General features: G+C 43.6%; 1 protein-coding gene across 1 annotated transcript in view; it reads right to left on the bottom strand.

Annotated features, from left to right (window-relative positions):
- The window catches only part of KIF26B (kinesin family member 26B), a 521,116-nt gene that overhangs the window by 59,116 nt on the left and 441,844 nt on the right, over positions 1–20,156 (bottom strand). Inside the window, exon 11 of the mRNA XM_077283159.1 lies at positions 133–295. Within this exon, the coding sequence (XP_077139274.1) occupies positions 133–295 (163 nt within the window). The remainder of the gene's footprint in view (positions 1–132; positions 296–20,156) is intronic.

Raw genomic sequence — 20,156 nt, 5'->3', positions numbered from 1 at the left:
ACTGAGTCTATCTCACTCATCTAATCTAAAACACCACTCTTTCTTATCCCACAATCTGTTGCTTTATTGCAATTGATCTGAACTCTCCCTCCAATAACATGACAACGGTATTTTTAATCAAGCGTCTCTTACCTTGCTTTTCTTTTTCTTCATCCTCAGCACCCGAGAAGCGATCTGAATAGTGGACAGTGTCTCAGCATAGTTGCCTGCAGCAGCCGAAATGTGAGCTATCATTGTAGTGCGGCAGTTCATGTTCCCCAGAGACTCTCGAAGTAGCATTGTGAGCTTGCTCTCTCTGCAGAAACAAAATGAATTAAGGCTGCATTAGTGAAACATGTTTCACTTGTACTGTCATGATGTGACTTCAGAGCCCTGAAGTTTTTTTCTCTTTTCGCCTTAATGGCATGCTAATCAGGATCATGCTGCAGAGTCGCATAGCATCTCATGTAAAGATGAGAAATACAGGGGATGGGTCACTAAGATTTACTTTATGGAATTACATCAATCTTGTGACCATTTGATTTTATGCAGAAATGTGTCTAGAAGCAAATGTTAATACTTTGGCTTTTAATATGCCTAATTAGTTTTGACAGCTTGAAAGTTAGAATGAAAATTACTTTTCTATGTTATAATATTGGATTTTCAGTACATTAATTTTGTTTCTCCTTAATTAATCTTTTAACCCCTTCATGACCCAGCCTATTTTGGCCTTAATGACCTTGCCATTTTTTGCAATTCTGACCAGTGTCCCTTCATGAGGTAATAACTCAGGAACGCTTCAACGGATCCTTGCGGTTCTGAGATTGTTTTTTCGTGACATATTGGGCTTCATGTTAGTGGTAAATTTAGGTCGATAATTTCTGAGTTTATTTGTGAAAAAAACGGAAATTTGGCGAAAAATTTGAAAATTTTGCAATTTTCACATTTTGAATTTTTATTCTGTTAAACCAGAGAGTTATGTGACACAAAATAGTTAATAAATAACATTTCCCACATGTCTACTTTACATCAGCACAATTTTGGAAACAAATTTTTTTTTTGCTAGGAAGTTATAAGGGTTAAAATTTGACCAGTGATTTCTCATTTTTACAACAAAATTTACAAAACCATTTTTTTTAGGGACCACCTCACATTGGAAGTCAGTTTGAGGGTTCTATATGGCTGAAAATACCCAAAAGTGACACCATTCTAAAAACTGCACCCCTCAAGGTGCTCAAAACCACATTCAAGAAGTTTATTAACCCTTCAGGTGTTTCACAGCAGCAGAAGCAACATGGAGGGGAAAAATTAACATTTAACTTTTTAGTCACAAAAATGATATTTTCGCAACAATTTTTTTATTTTCCCAAGGGTAAAAGGAGAAACTGGACCACGAATGTTGTTGTCCAATTTGTCCTGAGTACGCTGATACCTCACATGTGGGGGTAAACCACTGTTTGGGCGCACGGCAGGGCTCGGAAGGGAAGGAGCGCCATTTGACTTTTTGAATGAAAAATTGGCTCCAATCTTTAGCGGACACCATGTCGCGTTTGGAGAGCCCCCGTGTGCCTAAACATTGGAGCTCCCGCACAAGTGACCCCATTTTGGAAACTAGACCCCCCAAGGAACTTATCTAGAAGAATAGTGAGCACTTTAAACCCCCAGGTGCTTCACAAATTAATCCGTAAAAATGAAAAAGTACTTTTTTTTCACACAAAATTTCTTTTAGCCTTAATTTTTTCATTTTCACATGGGCAACACGATAAAATGGATCCTAAAATTGGTTGGGCAATTTCTCCTGAGTACGCCAATACCTCATATGTGGGGGTAAACTACTGTTTGGGCACATGGTAAGGCTCGGAAGGGAAGGAGCGCCATTTGACTTTTTGAATGAAAAATTATCTCCATAGTTAGCGGACACCATGTCAGGTTTGGAGAGGCCCTGTGTGCCTAAACATTGGAGCTCCCCCACAAGTGACCCCATTTTGGACACTAGACCCCCCAAGGAACTTATCTAGATGCATAGTGAGCACTTTAAACCCTCAGGTGCTTCACAAATTGAGCCGTAAAAATGAAAAAGTACTTTTTTTTCACACAAAATTTCTTTTAGCCTTAATTTTTTCATTTTCACATGGGCAACAGGAGAAAATGGATCCTAAAATTTGTTGGGCAATTTCTCCTGAGTACGCCGATACCTCATATGTGGGGGTAAACCACTGTTTGGGTGCACGGCAATGCTCGGAAGGGAAGGCGCGCCATTTGACTTTTTGAATGGAAAATTAGCTCCAATCGTTAGTGGACACCATGTCGCGTTTGGAGAGCCCCTGTGTGCCTAAACATTGGAGCTCCCCTACAATTGACCCCATTTTGGAAACTAGACCCCCCAAGAAACTAATCTAGACGCATAGTGAGCACTTAAAACCCCCAGGTGCTTCACAGAAGTTTATAACGCAGAGCCATGAAAATAAAAAAATTATTTTTCTTTCCTCAAAAATGATTTTTAGCCCGGAGTTTTTTATTTTCCCAAGGATAATAGGAGAAATTGGACCCCAAATGTTGTTGTCCAGTTTGTCCTGAGTACGATGATACCCCATATGTGGGGGTAAACCACTGTTTGGGCGCACGGCAGGGCTCGGAAGGGAAGGCACGCCATTTGGCTTTTTGAATGGAAAATTAGCTTCAATCATTAGCGGACACCATGTCGCGTTTGGAGAGCCCCTGTGTGCCTAAACATTGGAGCTCCCGCACAAGTGACCCCATTTTGGAAACTAGACCTCCCAAGGAACTAATCTAGATGTGTGGTGAGCACTTTGAACCCCCAAGTGCTTCACAGAAGTTTATAACGCAGAGCCATGAAAATAAAAAATTATTTTTCTTTCCTCAAAAATTATTTTTTAACCCACAATTTTTTATTTTCCCAAGGGTAACAGGAGAAATTGGACCCCAAAAGTTGTTGTGCAGTTTCTCCTGAGTACGCTGATACCCCATATGTGGGGGTAAACCACTGTTTGGGCACATGCCGGGGCTCGGAAGGGAAGTAGTGACGATTTGGAATGCAGACTTTGATGGAATGGTCTGCGGGAATCATGTTACGTTTGCAGAGCCCCTGATGTGCCTAAACAGTAGAAACCCCCCACAAGTGACCCCATTTTGGAAACTAGACCCCCCAAGGAACTTATCTAGATGTGTGGTGAGCACGTTCAACCCCCAAGTGCTTCACAGAAATTTACAACGCAGAGCCGTGAAAATAAAAAATCATTTTTCTTTCCTCAAAAAAGATGTTTTAGCAAGCAATTGTTTATTTTCACAAGGGTAACAGGAGAAATTGGACCCCAATATTTGTTGCCCAGTTTGCTGTGAGTACGCTGATACCTCATATGTGGGGGTAAACCACTGTTTGGGCGCACGTCAGGGCTCGGAAGGGAAGTAGTGACATTTGAAATGCAGACTTTGATGGAATGGTCTGCGGGCATCACGTTGCATTTGCAGAGCCCCTGATGTGCCTAAACAGTAGAAACCCCCCCTAAGTGACCCCATATTGGAAACTAGACCCCCCCAAAGAACTTATCTAGATGTGTGGTGAGCACGTTCAACCCCCAAGTGCTTCACAGAAGTTTACAACGCAGAGCCGTGAAAATTAAAAATCATTTTTCTTTCCTCAAAAAAGATGTTTTAGCAAGCAATTTTTTTTTCACAAGGGTAGCAGGAGAAATTGGACCCCAATATTTGTTGCCCAGTTTGTTGTGAGTATGCTGGTACCCCATATGTGGGGGTAAACCACTGTTTGGGCGCACGTCAGGGCTTGGAAGGGAGGGCGCACCATTTGACTTTTTGAACGCAAGATTGGCTGGAATCAATGGTGGCGCCATGTTGCGTTTGGAGACCCCTGATGTGCCTAAACAGTGGAAACCCCTCAATTCTAACTTCAACACTAACCCCAACACACCCCTAACCCTAATCCCAACTGTAGCCATAACCCTAATCACAACCCTAATCCCAACACACCCCTAACCACAACCCTAACCCCAACACATCCGTAACCCTAAATCCAACCCTAACCCTAATCCTAACCCTAATTCCAACCCTACCCACAACTGTAACCCCAACACAACCCTAACCCTATCCTTAACCCTAACCACAAGCCTAATCTTAACCCTATTTCCAACCCTAGCCCTAATTCCAACCCTAAGGGTACCGTCTCACATAACGATTTACCAACGATCACGACCAGCGATACGACCTGGCCGTGATCGTTGGAAAGTCGTTGTGTGGTCGCTGGGGAGCTGTCACACAGACCGCTCTCCAGCGACCAACAATGCCAAGGTCCCGGGTAACCAGGGTAAACATCGGGTTACTAAGCGCAGGGCCGCGCTTAGTAACCCGATGTTTACCGTGGTTACCAGCGTAAAAGTAAAAAAAAAAAAAAAAACGTACATACTCACATTTCGGTGTCCTTCAGTTCCCTTGCCGTCTGCTTCCCGCTCTGACTGAGTGCCACCGTACAGTGAGAGCAGAGCGCAGCGGTGACGTCACTGCTGTGAGCTGCTCTCACTTTCCGGCCGGCAGACAGTCAGAGCGGGAAGCAGACGGCAAGGGACCTGAAGGACACCGAAATGTGAGTATGTACGTTTTGGTTTTTTTTACTTTTACGCTGGTAACCACGGTAAACATCGGGTTACTAAGCGCGGCCCTGCGCTTCGTAACCCGATGTTTATCCTGGTTACAAGCGAACGCATCGCTGGATCGCTGTCACAACGATCCAGCGATGACAGCAGGAGATCCAGCGACGAAAGAAAGTTCCAAACGATCTGCTACGACGTACGATTCTCAGCAGGGTCCCTGATCGCTGCTGCGTGTCAGACACAGCGATATCGTATGGATATCGCTGGAACGTCACGGATCGTACCGTCGTAGCGATCAAAGTGCCACTGTGAGACGGTACCCTAACTCTAATTCCAACCCTAACCCTAAGGCTATGTGCCCACGTTGCGGATTCGTGTGAGATTTTTCCGCACGATTTTTTAAAAATCTGCAGGTAAAAGGCACTGCGTTTTACCTGCAGATTTACAGCAGATTTCCAGTGTTTTTTTGTGCGGATTTCACCTGCGGATTCCTATTGAGGAACAGGTGTAAAACGCTGCGGAATCCGCACAAAAAATTGACATGCTGCAGAAAATACAACGCAGCGTTTCTGCACGGAATTTTCCGCACCATGGGCACAGTGGATTTGGTTTTCCATAGGTGTACATGGTACTGTAAACCTGATGGAAAACTGCAACGAATTTGCAGCGGCCAATCCGCTGCGGATCCGCAGCCAAATCCACTGCGGATCCGCAGCCAAATCCGCTGCGGATCCGCGGCCAATCCGCTGCGGATCCGCGGCCAATCCGCTGCGGATCCGCGGCCAAATCCGCTGCGGATCCGCGGCCAATCCGCTGCGGATCCGCGGCCAATCCGCTGCGGATCCGCAGCCAAATCCGCACATGCCATAACCCTAACCCTACCCCTACCCGTAACCCTACCCCTAACCCTACCCCTAGTTCTAACCCTAACCCTAGTGGAAAACGAAAAAAAAAAAAAAAAAAAATATTTTCTTTATTTTATTATTGTCCCTATGGGGGTGATAAAGGGGGGGGGTATTTATTATTTTTTTTATTTTGATCGCTGTGATAGAACCTACCACAGCGATCAAAATGTACCTGTAAGGAATCTGCCGGCTGGCAGATTCGGCGGGCGCACTGAGTATGCGCCCGCCATTTTCCAAGATGGCGGCGCCCAGCGAGGAGACGTACGGACACCGGGAGGATCGGTAAGTATGAAGGGGTGGTGGGGGGGTGGATTGGAGCACAGGGGGGGTGATCGGACCACAGGGGGGGTTTATTCAAACAAGGAGGGAGCGGGCAGGAGGACGGGGGAGCCGGCAGGCGGACGGAGGGGACCGGACCCCATAACGGAGCACTGGGGGGGCGATCGGTGGGTGTGGGGGGGGGGACATATTAGGTTTTCCAGCCATGGCCGATGTTATTGCAGCATCGGCCATGGCTGGATTGTAATATTTCACCAGTTTTTTAGGTGAAATATTACAAATCGCTCTGATTGGCAGTTTCACTTTCAACAGCCAATCAGAGCGATCGTAGCCACGGGGGGGTGAAGCCACCCCCCCTGGGCTGAAGCACCACTCCCCCTGTCTCTGCAGATCGGGTAAAATGGGAGTTAACCCCTTCACCCGATCTGCAGGGACGCGATCCCTCCATGACGCATACGCTGCGTCATAGGTCGGGAAGGCACAGACTTTCATGACGCAGCGTATGCGTCAAAGGTCGGGAAGGGGTTAACTAAAATAATACACAGTAGAGAGGAGTTGTAACCCCAACAAAGGATAAGCGTCCCAAGAGCACTAAATTAAATAGAAAATCCAAAGAGAAAATGTACAAGTACTATTGTTCTGAAAACCTAAGTGACTGAGAGACCATAAGTGCAGTTAAAGGGTAAATTCACGATTAACCCAATAAAGCAGGGTAAACACGATAACAGAGGTGCCAAAAATATTGTAGCTTCCATAAAATGAATAATTTAAAGTGCAAATGGTGCATGTAAAAATGTGCACAAAATGAGGCTCACCAAACACCCGACGCGCGTTTCAGCAATGCATTGTCAGGGGTCTATATGGAATTACATAAATCTTGTGACCATTTGATTTTATGTAGAAAATGTGTCTAGGAAGCAAATGTTAATATTTTGGCCTTTGGAGCTACCTAGTCAGTTTTGACAGCTTGAAAGTTAGAAAGAAAATTACTTAACTGATCTTTAAAATAATATACAACAGAAAAAATTACCACAAATTTTGTAACAATTAGAGAAATGTATTTTATTTTACAAGTAAGTACAAGTGACTGCACTTTTTTATAATACCCATTCATTCTAAAGGACATTGACCATGAATGCACAGCCTGCTCTTCACCACAATGGGTGGGTGTAAAGCCATTTCTTGGGATCAATAATGGTTCCAATGGATAGACCCTTAAGGGACACTGTCACCTGAATTTGGAGGGAACAATCTTTAGCCATAGGGGCGGGGTTTTTGGGTGTTTGATTCACCCTTTCCTTACCCGCTGGCTGCATGCTGGCTGCAATATGGGATTGAAGTTCATTCTCTGTCCTCCGTAGTACATGCCTGCACAAGGCAATCTTGCCTTGCACACAAAAAACCCCACCCCTATGGCTAAAGATTGTTCCCTCCAAATTCAGGTGACAGTGTCCCTTTACTAAGTAATGTTTTATGACATGTACTATCAATATATTTGTGGGAAAACTGCTTTAGTATAAATATTTGAACTGTCTCCAGAATTTACAAACAAAAACATTATTAAAAGGTTATCTTAGTTTTGTTGAGGCTGGGGTACTCACTATGAAAATCCATGTCAGAACAGCTATATTAGTTTTTAAAAGTTTTTTATGATTGATACTAAAATGAGCTTTTTATGAGTCCATCCCCAGCTATTCCTTTGGAAGTCTCTGTATAACCTGTGTTGTGAATTTGGATTCTGGGCTCCCCCGGTGGCTACTGGTGGAATTGAACTGTGTCTTCATCTTCTCCGTTCACCTGTTCCCATCAAGATGTGGGAGTCGCTATATAACCTTGCTGCTCTGTTAGTTGCTTGCCGGTCAACAATGTTATCAGAAGCCTCTCTGTGCTTGTTCCTGCTCCTAGACAACTACTAGATAAGTTGGACTCTTGTCCATGTTTGTTTTTGCATTTTTGTTCCAGTTCACAGCTGTAGTTTCGTTACTGTGTCTGGAAAGCTCTTGTGAACAGGAATTGCCACTCTGGTGTTATGAGTTAATGCCAGAGTTTTAAAGTAATTTCTGGATGGTGTTTTGATAGGGTTTTCAGCTGACCATGAAAGTGTCCTTTCTGTCTTCTGCTATGTAGTAAGTGGACCTCAAATTTGCTAAACCTATTTTCATACTACGTTTGTTATTTCATCTTAATTCACCGCCAATACATGTGGGGGGCCTCTGTCTCCTTTCGGGGTATTTCTCTAGAGGTGAGCTAGGACTAATATTTTCCTCTGCTAGCATTATTTAGTCCTCCGGCTGGTGCTGGGCATCTAGAATCAACGTAGGCATGCTACCCGGCCACTGCTAGTTGTGTGTTAGGTTTAGTTCATGGTCAGCTCAGTTCCCATCTTCCAAGAGCTAGTTCCTATATATGCTGATGCTATGTTCTCTTGCCATTGAGAACATGACAGTTTGACCGGCCCACTAAAGGTTAAAATCCTTGGCTGAGAAAGGAGAGAAATAAGAAGTCTGCTGAGATTTTTTTTTTTTTTTCTCCTTCTAATCTTTGAATGGCTCTGTGTCCACCTGTTTGTAATGGATCTTCAGAGTGTGACTGCAGGTTTGAATAATCTCGCCACGAAGGTACAAAATTTGCAAGACTTTGTTTGTCATGCACCTGTATCTGAGCCGAGAATTCCTTTGCCGGAATTTTTCTCGGGGAATAGATCTGGGTTTCAGAATTTTCGAAATAATTGCAAATTATTTTTGTCCCTGAAATTTCGCTCTGCCGGAGATCCTGCACAGCAGGTCAGGATTGTGATTTCCTTGCTCCGGGGCGACCCTCAAGACTGGGCTTTCTCATTGACACCAGGGGATCCTGCGTTGCTCAATGTGGATGCGTTTTTTCTGGCCTTGGGGTTGCTTTATGACGAACCTCATTTGGAGCTTCAGGCAGAAAAAACTTTGATGTCCCTATCTCAGGGGCAAGATGAAGCGGAAATTTACTGCCAAAGATTCCGTAAATGGTCTGTGCTTACTCAGTGGAATGAGTGCGCCCTGGCGGCGACTTTCAGAGAGGGTCTCTCTGATGCCATTAAGGATGTTATGGTGGGGTTCCCTGTGCCTGCGGGTCTGAATGAGTCCATGACAATGGCTATTCAGATCGATAGGCGTTTGCGGGAGCGCAAACCAGTGCACCATCTGGCGGTGTCCACTGAGGAGTCGCCAGAGAGTATGCAGTGTGATAGAATTCTGTCCCGAAGCGAGCGGCAGAATTTTAGACGGAAAAATGGGTTGTGTTTCTATTGTGGTGATTCTACTCATGTTATATCAGCATGCTCTAAGCGCACTAAAAAGCTTGATAAATCTGTTTCCATTTGCACCTTACCGTCTAAGTTTATTCTATCTGTGACCCTGATTTGCTCTTTGTCATCTATTACCACGGATGCCTATGTCGACTCTGGCGCCGCTTTGAGTCTTATGGATTGGTCCTTTGCCAAACGCTGTGGGTATGATTTAGAGCCTTTGGAGACTCCTATTCCTCTGAAGGGGATTGACTCCACCCCATTGGCTAATAATAAACCACAATACTGGACACAAGTAACTATGCGTATTAATCCGGATCACCAGGAGATTATTCGCTTTCTGGTGCTGTATAATCTACATGATGATTTGGTGCTAGGATTGCCTTGGCTGCAATCTCACAACCCAGTCCTCGACTGGAGAGCTATGTCTGTGTTGAGCTGGGGATGTAAGGGGGCTCATGGGGATGTACCTGTGGTTTCCATTTCATCATCTATTCCCTCTGAAATTCCTGAGTTCCTGTCTGACTATCGTGACGTCTTTGAAGAATCCAAGCTTGGTTCGTTACCTCCGCACCGAGAGTGCGATTGTGCCATAGATTTAATCCCGGGTAGTAAATACCCAAAGGGTCGTTTGTTTAATCTGTCTGTGCCTGAACATGCTGCTATGCGAGAATATATAAAGGAGTCCTTGGAAAAGGGACATATTCGTCCATCGTCATCTCCCTTAGGAGCCGGTTTTTTCTTTGTGTCAAAAAAAGACGGCTCTTTGAGACCATGTATCGATTATCGGCTTTTGAACAAAATCACTGTTAAATATCAATACCCATTGCCGTTGCTGACTGATTTGTTTGCTCGCATAAAGGGGGCCAAGTGGTTCTCTAAGATTGATCTTCGTGGGGCGTATAATTTGGTGCGAATCAGGCAGGGGGATGAGTGGAAGACCGCATTTAATACGCCCGAGGGCCACAAATGCTCCGTCAGTTTTCCAGTCCTTTATGCATGATATTTTTCGCGATTATTTGGATAAATTTATGATTGTGTATCTGGATGATATTCTGATTTTTTCGGATGACTGGGACTCTCATGTCCAGCAAGTCAGGAGGGTTTTCCAGGTTTTGCGGTCTAATTCTTTGTGTGTGAAGGGTTCTAAGTGTGTTTTTGGGGTACAGAGGATTTCCTTTTTGGGATATATTTTTTCTCCCTCTTCCATTGAAATGGATCCTGTCAAGGTTCAATCTATTTGTGATTGGACGCAGCCCTCTTCTCTTAAGAGTCTTCAGAAATTTTTGGGCTTTGCTAACTTTTATCGTCGATTTATTGCTGGTTTTTCGGATATTGCCCAGCCATTGACCGATTTGACTAAGAAGGGTGCTGATGTTGCTGATTGGTCCCCTGACGCTGTGGAGGCCTTTCGGGAGCTTAAGCGCCGTTTTTCCTCTGCCCCTGTGTTGCGTCAGCCTGATGTTGCTCTACCTTTTCAGGTTGAGGTCGACGCTTCTGAGATCGGAGCTGGGGCAGTGTTGTCGCAGAAAAGTTCTGACTGCTCCGTGATGAGGCCTTGTGCCTTCTTTTCCCGTAAATTTTCGCCCGCTGAGCGGAATTATGATGTTGGGAATCGGGAGCTTTTGGCCATGAAGTGGGCTTTTGAGGAGTGGCGCCATTGGCTTGAGGGGGCCAGACATCAGGTAGTGGTATTGACTGACCACAAAAATTTGATTTATCTTGAGACTGCCAGGCGCCTGAATCCTAGACAGGCGCGCTGGTCATTATTTTTCTCTCGGTTTAATTTTGTGGTGTCATACCTACCGGGTTCTAAGAATGTTAAGGCGGATGCCCTTTCTAGGAGTTTTGAGCCTGACTCGCCTGGTAACTCTGAGCCCACAGGTATCCTTAAGGATGGAGTGGTATTGTCAGCCGTTTCTCCAGACCTGCGGCGGGCCTTGCAGGAGTTTCAGGCGGATAGACCGGATCGTTGCCCACCTGATAAACTGTTTGTTCCTGATGATTGGACCAGTAGAGTCATCTCTGAGGTTCATTCTTCTGCGTTGGCAGGTCATCCTGGCATTTTTGGTACCAGGGATTTGGTGGCAAGGTCCTTCTGGTGGCCTTCCCTGTCACGAGATGTGCGAGGCTTTGTGCAGTCTTGTGACGTTTGTGCTCGGGCCAAGCCTTGTTGTTCTCGGGCTAGTGGATTATTGTTGCCCTTGCCTATTCCTAAGAGGCCTTGGACGCACATCTCGATGGATTTTATTTCAGATCTGCCTGTTTCTCAGAAGATGTCTGTCATCTGGGTGGTGTGTGACCGTTTCTCTAAGATGGTCCATTTGGTTCCTCTGCCCAAGTTGCCTTCTTCTTCCGAGTTGGTTCCTCTGTTTTTTCAAAATGTTGTTCGTTTGCATGGTATTCCTGAGAATATCATTTCTGACAGAGGGACCCAATTCGTGTCTAGATTTTGGCGGGCATTCTGTGCTAGGATGGGCATAGATTTATCTTTTTCGTCCGCTTTCCATCCTCAGACGAATGGCCAGACCGAGCGGACTAATCAGACCCTGGAGACATATCTGAGGTGTTTTGTGTCTGCTGACCAGGATGATTGGGTTGCTTTTTTGCCATTGGCAGAGTTCGCTCTCAATAATCGGGCCAGCTCTGCCACTTTGGTGTCCCCGTTTTTCTGTAATTCGGGGTTTCATCCTCGATTTTCCTCTGGTCAGGTGGAATCTTCGGATTGTCCTGGAGTGGATGCTGTGGTGGAGAGATTGCATCAGATCTGGGAGCAGGTGGTGGACAATTTGAGGTTGTCCCAGGAGAAGACTCAGCTTTTTGCCAACCGCCACCGTCGTGTTGGTCCTCGGCTTTGTGTTGGGGACTTGGTGTGGTTGTCTTCTCGTTTTGTCCCTATGAGGGTCTCTTCTCCTAAGTTTAAGCCTCGGTTCATCGGCCCGTATAAGATATTGGAGATTCTTAACCCTGTTTCCTTCCGTTTGGACCTCCCTGCATCCTTTTCTATTCATAACGTTTTTCATCGGTCATTATTGCGCAGGTATGAGGTACCGGTTGTGCCTTCCGTTGAGCCTCCTGCTCCGGTGTTGGTTGAGGGTGAGTTGGAGTACGTTGTGGAGAAAATCTTAGACTCTCGTGTTTCCAGACGGAGACTCCAGTATCTGGTCAAGTGGAAGGGATACGGCCAGGAGGATAATTCTTGGGTGAATGCATCTGATGTTCATGCCTCTGATTTGGTTCGTGCCTTTCATAGGGCCCATCCTGATCGCCCTGGTGGTTCTGGTGAGGGTTCGGTGCCCCCTCCTTGAGGGGGGGGTACTGTTGTGAATTTGGATTCTGGGCTCCCCCGGTGGCTACTGGTGGAATTGAACTGTGTCTTCATCTTCTCCGTTCACCTGTTCCCATCAAGATGTGGGAGTCGCTATATAACCTTGCTGCTCTGTTAGTTGCTTGCCGGTCAACAATGTTATCAGAAGCCTCTCTGTGCTTGTTCCTGCTCCTAGACAACTACTAGATAAGTTGGACTCTTGTCCATGTTTGTTTTTGCATTTTTGTTCCAGTTCACAGCTGTAGTTTCGTTACTGTGTCTGGAAAGCTCTTGTGAACAGGAATTGCCACTCTGGTGTTATGAGTTAATGCCAGAGTTTTAAAGTAATTTCTGGATGGTGTTTTGATAGGGTTTTCAGCTGACCATGAAAGTGTCCTTTCTGTCTTCTGCTATGTAGTAAGTGGACCTCAAATTTGCTAAACCTATTTTCATACTACGTTTGTTATTTCATCTTAATTCACCGCCAATACATGTGGGGGGCCTCTGTCTCCTTTCGGGGTATTTCTCTAGAGGTGAGCTAGGACTAATATTTTCCTCTGCTAGCATTATTTAGTCCTCCGGCTGGTGCTGGGCATCTAGAATCAACGTAGGCATGCTACCCGGCCACTGCTAGTTGTGTGTTAGGTTTAGTTCATGGTCAGCTCAGTTCCCATCTTCCAAGAGCTAGTTCCTATATATGCTGATGCTATGTTCTCTTGCCATTGAGAACATGACAAACCTGGCTTATCGCAATGTTATCCCCCCCTTGAGACCACTGCAACCTCTGGTCTGCATGGAAAACACTCACAGTCTATGGATGACATTTGTTGACATCTAATACACTTAGAAATTACTATATTACAATGTAGGTGTTCCACCCCAAAAATCGAGACCCATGTGAACAAGTCCTTAGCCTATCAGTAGGAAGAGATTACCATTGAAAAGAAAAATTATCAGCTCACCTATCACCAAGTGCACAAGATCCTAAAATCCAAGGGGAAGCAGTCCATGAAAAGAAGGGAAGAGATGAATCCAGCACTTCAAATAAAATCCCAAGTTTTATTTCATTCTTTAAAACATGATTCCAGGGAAAAATTCACACTTAACATTGGCTGTATATAATATCCGAGGAGAAAGTCCCGTGAGAAATTGAATATCGGAGTTGACGCATTTTGCAGTGATGCTTCTTATTCCTAACCAGGTTATGAATAAGAAGCATCACTTCAAAACGCGTCAACCCTGATATTCAATTTCTCGCGGGACTTTCTCCTCGAATATTATATACAGCCAATGTTAAGTGTGAATTTTTCCCTGGAATCATGTTTTAAAGAATGAAATAAAACTTGGGATTTTATTTGAAGTGCTGGATTCATCTCTTCATGAAGAGACTACCATTGTTTATTGTCGCCTCTGCCTTTCTTTTTTTACTACAAGATTAATTTGGCCATATTAATTAGGCGAAAGAATGAATGCTCTGTTCTCATCACTGTCCAGCCAGGAAAATTATTTTCCTCCTAGATGGTCCATAGATATTTGAATTTTAGATAAAAACACTTTAAGAATGCACAAGTGTATAGCCTATCATTAGGTACACAAGAAAAGCACAGTCTTGCTATTCGGGACGCATTTCTCACATTCGTAAGGTAAGGAACTAGTTTCGTTAACAGTGAAAATAGGACTACCTTATCACTTATTAGAGAAAATAGCTGCCTCCAGAGTATATCGGCCACACAACTGCGACTTGATACAAAATGTTATGTGGCATTCTATACTACATTTATGTCCCGTATTGCTGATAATGGATGTTGCGTAATTAATATACATTTAGTTCTAAATCCACTAGGGATGTTCTATTATACAGCCATTAATTACATTTATCAGCATTTCTACAGCTGTTTAGATACTAAATGCAGGATGTATTACTTCTTGTTATTCCTCTTTGTTTCTAACAAAAATGAATTCAAATTCATTTTAATATCACAATGTTAATTAGACAAGTAGAGTCATGGATTCCTGCAAGTCAGCACTTCAGTAATGATTATGCATGACTGTAACATCAAAATGTCTGCTTTTATAAGGACTATTATTGATAACTTCTTTTTGGCTCGATACTATGCACAATGGCTTACGAAAGTATTCACCCTCTTGGCATTTTTTGTGTTTTGCTACCTCACAACGTGGAACTTCACTGTTTTTTTTGGAGGATGTGCATGCTTATAACTGTGAACATTTAGTTTTCCTTTAATTTTGAAGCAAATAACAAATAGGACAAAACAACTGAAAACTTCGGTGTGCATTACTATGCACCCTCCTAAAGTCAGTAATTTGTATTACCTCCTTTTTGCAGCAATTACAGCTGCAAGTCGCTTTGTATAAGTCTCTACAAGCTTTACACTTCTCTTCACTCGGATTTTTGCCCATTCCTCAAGGTAAAACTGCTCCAGCTCCTTCAAGTTAGATGCTTTCCTCTGGCGAACAGCAATCTTCAAGTCTGACCACAGATTCTCAATTGAATTAAGGTCTGGGCATTGATTACGTCACTCCAAAACATTTACACATTTCCCCTTAGACCACTCGAGTGTTGCTTTAGCAGTATGTTGTCTTGTTGGAAGGTGAACCTCTGTTCCAGTCTCAAATCACTGACAGTCTGAAACAGGTTTTACTCAGGTATATCCCTGTATTTCACATTATCCATCTTCCCCTTGACTTGGCCATTTTCCCTGTCCGTGCTGCCAAAAAACATCCCCACAGAATGATGCTGCCACCACGTTTCACTGTGGGGATGGTGTTCTTGGGGTGATGAGTTGCATTAGTTTGGTGCCAGACACAGCATTTACCTTGGTGGCCAAAAAGGTCAATTTTTATCTCATCTGACTACAGCACTTTCCTCCATACATTTGGGGAATCTCCTACATGTCTTTTGTCAAACTCAAAACGAACCTTACAATTTTTGTGTGTAAGTAAAGGCTTTTTTCTGCCCACTCTTCCATAAAGGCCGCCGCCTCTCTGGAGTGTACAGCTTATTGTGGACATATGGACAGATACTCCAGTCTCTGCTTGGGAGTTTTGCAGCTTCTTCAGAATTACTTTTGGTCTGCCTCTCTGATTAATGTCCTCCTTGCCCAGGCTGAGAGTTTTGGTGGTATTAAGTCAGCTTTCTGTTCAGTTGTTGTGTGCTTTGGAGTTTGCCCCATGAGTCCATGCCTCTCTTAATACATGACAATACCCTTCTTGTTTTAGAAGATGCTGATTGACATTGCATGCTGTCATTTAGTCTGTGATTTACAAGTACACTGAGATCCTTTTTCTACAAGTGGTTCCTAGTTTTCCTCCTCCTACAGCATATCGTAGTGCTTTCATTCTATTAGTACCCAAATGCATAACTTTACATTTTTCAACATTGAACTACATCGGCGAAGTTGATGCCCAGAGATTAAGTTTGTCCAAGTCAGCTTGTAACTTTCAGTGGTGTTTGAAAGTTTGTAAACCTTTCAAAATTTTCAATATTTCGGTATATATGTTGGCTAAAACTTCATCAGATTTTCAGATATGTTCTAAAAGTAAAGAGAACCAAATATAACACTTGAGTTAAAAATGTTAGATTTGTCATTTATAATTAAGAAAAATGATCCTGTATGTGAATGGCAAATATATGTGAACTTTCAGTATATTGTGTGGTCTTGTGCAATAATCTTGTGCATTTAAAAGGAATCTGTCACCCCCTGGAACGTACAAGACCTATTAATATGGGCATACAGGTCATAGAAATGATAAGCTAGCCCTACCTGTATGTCTCATATTAACAGTTTTGTTGTTGAGAAATGCTATATTCTGTCTTTATGCTACTGATTTCTTCCAAGCTTTGGGGCATGTGATGCCTGGAAGAAATCCCTGCCTACTGTCCTCATTGTAATACTACACCCCTTCCATCAGCTTCAGTTATGGCCCCGGAATCTTCTGTGCAGGCACCGGTGACTTCCGCTCCAGTGACTTCCGCTCCAGTGACCTCCGTTGTGAGCGCCGATAAGGTGCTCTCCTCACTTCCTCCCTACATAGTCATCGCTATGTACACATGGCTCCTAGCTATGACTATGCAGGGAGGAAGTGGGTGCGCACGCAGGAGGTCACAGTGACTTGCCGGCGCCTGAGCAGAAGATGACTGAATGCAGTGCCCAGAGAAGGGAGGGAGAGGTATGGATTATGGAGGGAGTGTAGGGCGCAGGCGCAGCATTCTGGGGCCATAACTGAAGTACATGTGAGCTAGGGGTAGTATTACAATGAAAACAGGAGGCAATCATTTATTTCAGGCACCGCACACCCTGGAACCTGGAAGAAATCATTAGCATAAAGTCAGAATATAACAATTCTCAACAACAAGGCTGGTAATATGAGGCATACAGGTAGGACTTGTGTAACATTTCTATTACCTGTATGCCCATATTAATAGGTCATATACGCCCCAGGGTGTGACAGATTCCCTTTAAATGGTTCTACACATCAGCATGGAGGAATATTAGCTCATTCCTACCTACAAAAATAGCTTTAACTTTGCTATGTTGATAGGTCTTCTGCCATGATCTGCTTTCTTCAGGTACTTTTACAACATTCCTGTAGGATTAAAGTCAGGATTTTGCTCTGCCATTCCAAAGCTTTGATTTTGTTCTTCTTTAACCCCTTCACCCCCAAGGGTGGTTTGCACGTTAATGACCGGGCCAATTTTTACAATTCTGACCACTGTCCCTTTATGAGGTTATAACTCTGGAACGCTTCAACGGATCCTGGCGATTCTGACACTGTTTTCTCGTGACATATTGTACTTCATGATAGTGGTAAAATGTCTTCGGTATAACTTGCGTTTATTTGTGGAAAAAAAGGAAATTTGGTGAAAATTTTGAAAATTTCGCAATTTTCCAACTTTGAATTTTTATGCCTTTAAATCACAGAGATATGTCACACAAAATACTTAATAGGTAACATTTCCCACATGTCTACTTTACATCAGCACAATTTAGGAACCAAAATTTTTTTTTGTTAGGGAGTTATAAGGGTTAAAAGGTGACCAGCAATTTCTCATTTTTACAACACCATTTTTTTTTACGGACCACATCTCATTTGAAGTCATTTTGAGGGGTCTATATGACAGAAAATACCCAAGTGTGACACCATTCTAAAAACTGCACCCCTCAAGGTGCTCAAAACCACATTCAAGAAGTTTATTAACCCTTCAGGTGTTTCACAGGAATTTTTGGAATGTTTAAATAAAAATGAACATTTAACTTTTTTTACACAAAATTTATTTCAGCTCCAATTTGTTTTATTTTACTAAGGGTAACAGGAGAAAATGGACCCCCCCAAAAAAATCATATTTTTTCACAAAAATTATCTTTTCGCCCCTAATTTTTTATTTTCCCAACAGTAAGAGAAGAAATTGGACCCCAAAAGTTGTTGTGCAATTTGTCCTGAGTACGCCGATACCCCATATGTGGGGGTAAACCACTGTTTGGGCGCATGGCAGAGCTCGGAAGGGAAGGAGCGCCATTTGACTTTTCAATGCAAAATTGACTGGAATTAAGATGGGACGCCATGTCGCGTTTGGAGAGCCCCTGATGTGCCTAAACATTGAAACCCCCCACAAGTGACACCATTTTGGAAACTAGACCCCTTAAGGAACTTATCTAGATGTGTGGTGAGCACTTTGACCCAACAAGTGCTTCACAGAAGTTTATAATGCAGAGCGTAAAAATAAAAAATCATATTTTTTCACAAAAATTATCTTTTTGCCCCCAATTTTTTATTTTCCCAAGGGTGAGAGAAGAAATTAGACCACAAAAGTTGTTGTGCAATTTGTCCTGAGTACGCCAATACCCCATATGTGGGGGTAAACGACTGTTTGGGCGCATGGCAGAGCTCGGAAGGAAAGGAGCGCCATTTGACTTTTCAATGCAAAATTGACTGGAATTAAGATGGGACGCCATGTCGCGTTTGGAGAGCCCCTGATGTGCCTAAACATTAAACCCCCCCACAAGTGACACCATTTTGGAAAGTAGACCCCCTAAGGAACTGAGAGCTGTGATCCCCCAAGTGTTTCACTACAGTTTATAACGCAGAGCCGTGAAAATAAAAATTATTTTTTCTTTTCGCAAAAATGATTTTTTAGCCCCCAGTTTTGTATTTTCACAAGGGTAACAGGATAAATTGGACCCCAAAAGTTGTTGTCCAATTTGTCCTGAGTACGCTGATACCGCATATGTGGGGGGAACCACTGTTTGGGCGCATGGCAGAGCTCGGGAGGGAAGGAGCGCCATTTGGAATGCAGACTTAGATGGATTGGTTTGCAGGCGTCACGTTGCATTTGCAGAACCCCTGATGTACCAAACAGTTGAAACCCCCCACAAGTGACCCCATATTGGAACCTAGACCTCCCAAGGAACTTATCTAGATGTGTTGTGAGAACTTTGAACCCCCAAGTGTTTCACTACAGTTTATAACGCAGAGCCGTGAAAATAAAAAACATTTTTTTCCACATTTTTTTCCACAAAAAATGATTTTTTAGCCCCCAGTTTTGTATTTTCCCAAGGGGAACAGGAGAATTTGGACCCCAAAAGTTGTTGTCCAATTTGTCCTGAGTATGCTGATACCCCATATGTTGGAGGGAACCACTGTTTGGGCGCATGGCAGAGCTCGGAAAGCAAGTAGCGCCATTTGGAATGCAGACTTAGATGGATTGGTCTGCAGGCATCACGTTGCATTTGTAGAGCCCCTGATGTACCCAAACAGTAGAAACCCCCAAAAGTGACCCCATATTGGAAACTAGACCTCCCAAGGAACTTATCTAGATGTGTTGTGAGAACTTTGAACCCCCAAGTGTTTCACTACAGTTTACAACGCAGAGCCGTGAAAATAAAAAATCTTTTTTTTCCCACAAAAATGATTTTTAGCCCCCCAAATTTATATTTTCCCAAGGGTAACAAGAGAACTTGGACCCCAAAAGTTGTTGTCCAATTTGTCCCGAGTACACTGATGCCCCATATGTTGGGGTAAACCCCTATTTGGGCGCACAGGAAAGCTCAGAAGGGAAGGAGCACTGTTTTACTTTTTCAATGCAGAATTGGCTGGAATTGAGATCGGACGCCATGTCGCGTTTGGAGCGCCCCCGATGTGCCTAAACAGTGGAAACTCCCCAATTCTAACTGAAACCCTAATCCAAACATGCCCCTAGCCCTAATCTCAATGGTAACCCTAACCCTGACACACCCCTAACTCTAATCCCAACCCTAATCCCAACCGTAAATGTAATCCTAACCCTAACTTTAGCCCCAACCCTAACCCTATCTTTAGCCCCAACCCTAACCCTAACTTTAGCTCCAACCCTAGCCCTAACCCTAACCCTAGCCCTAACCCTAGCCCTAACCCTAGCCCTAACGGGAAAATGGAAATAAATACATTTTTTTTATTTTATTATTTTTCACTAACTAAGGGGGTGATGAAGCGGGGTTTGATTTACTTTTATAGCATTTTTTATAGCAGATTTTTATGATTGGCAGCCGTCACAAAAAAGTTTTTGCGTCTCCACATTTTGAGACCTATAATTTTACCATATTTTGGTCCACAGAGTCATGTGAGGTCTTGTTTTTTGCAGGACGAGTTGACGTTTTTAATGGTAACATTTTCGGACACGTGACAGTTTTTGATCGCTTTTTATTCCAATTTTGTGAGGCAGAATGACAAAAAACCAGCTATTCATGAATTTCTTTTGGGGGAGGCGTTTATACCATTCCACGTTT

This window comes from Ranitomeya variabilis, chromosome 2, assembly GCF_051348905.1.
Source record: "Ranitomeya variabilis isolate aRanVar5 chromosome 2, aRanVar5.hap1, whole genome shotgun sequence".
Classification (NCBI taxonomy): Eukaryota; Metazoa; Chordata; class Amphibia; order Anura; family Dendrobatidae; genus Ranitomeya; species Ranitomeya variabilis.
Note: the sequence above shows the minus strand (reverse complement) of the source record. Positions and strands in the feature narration are given on the sequence as shown.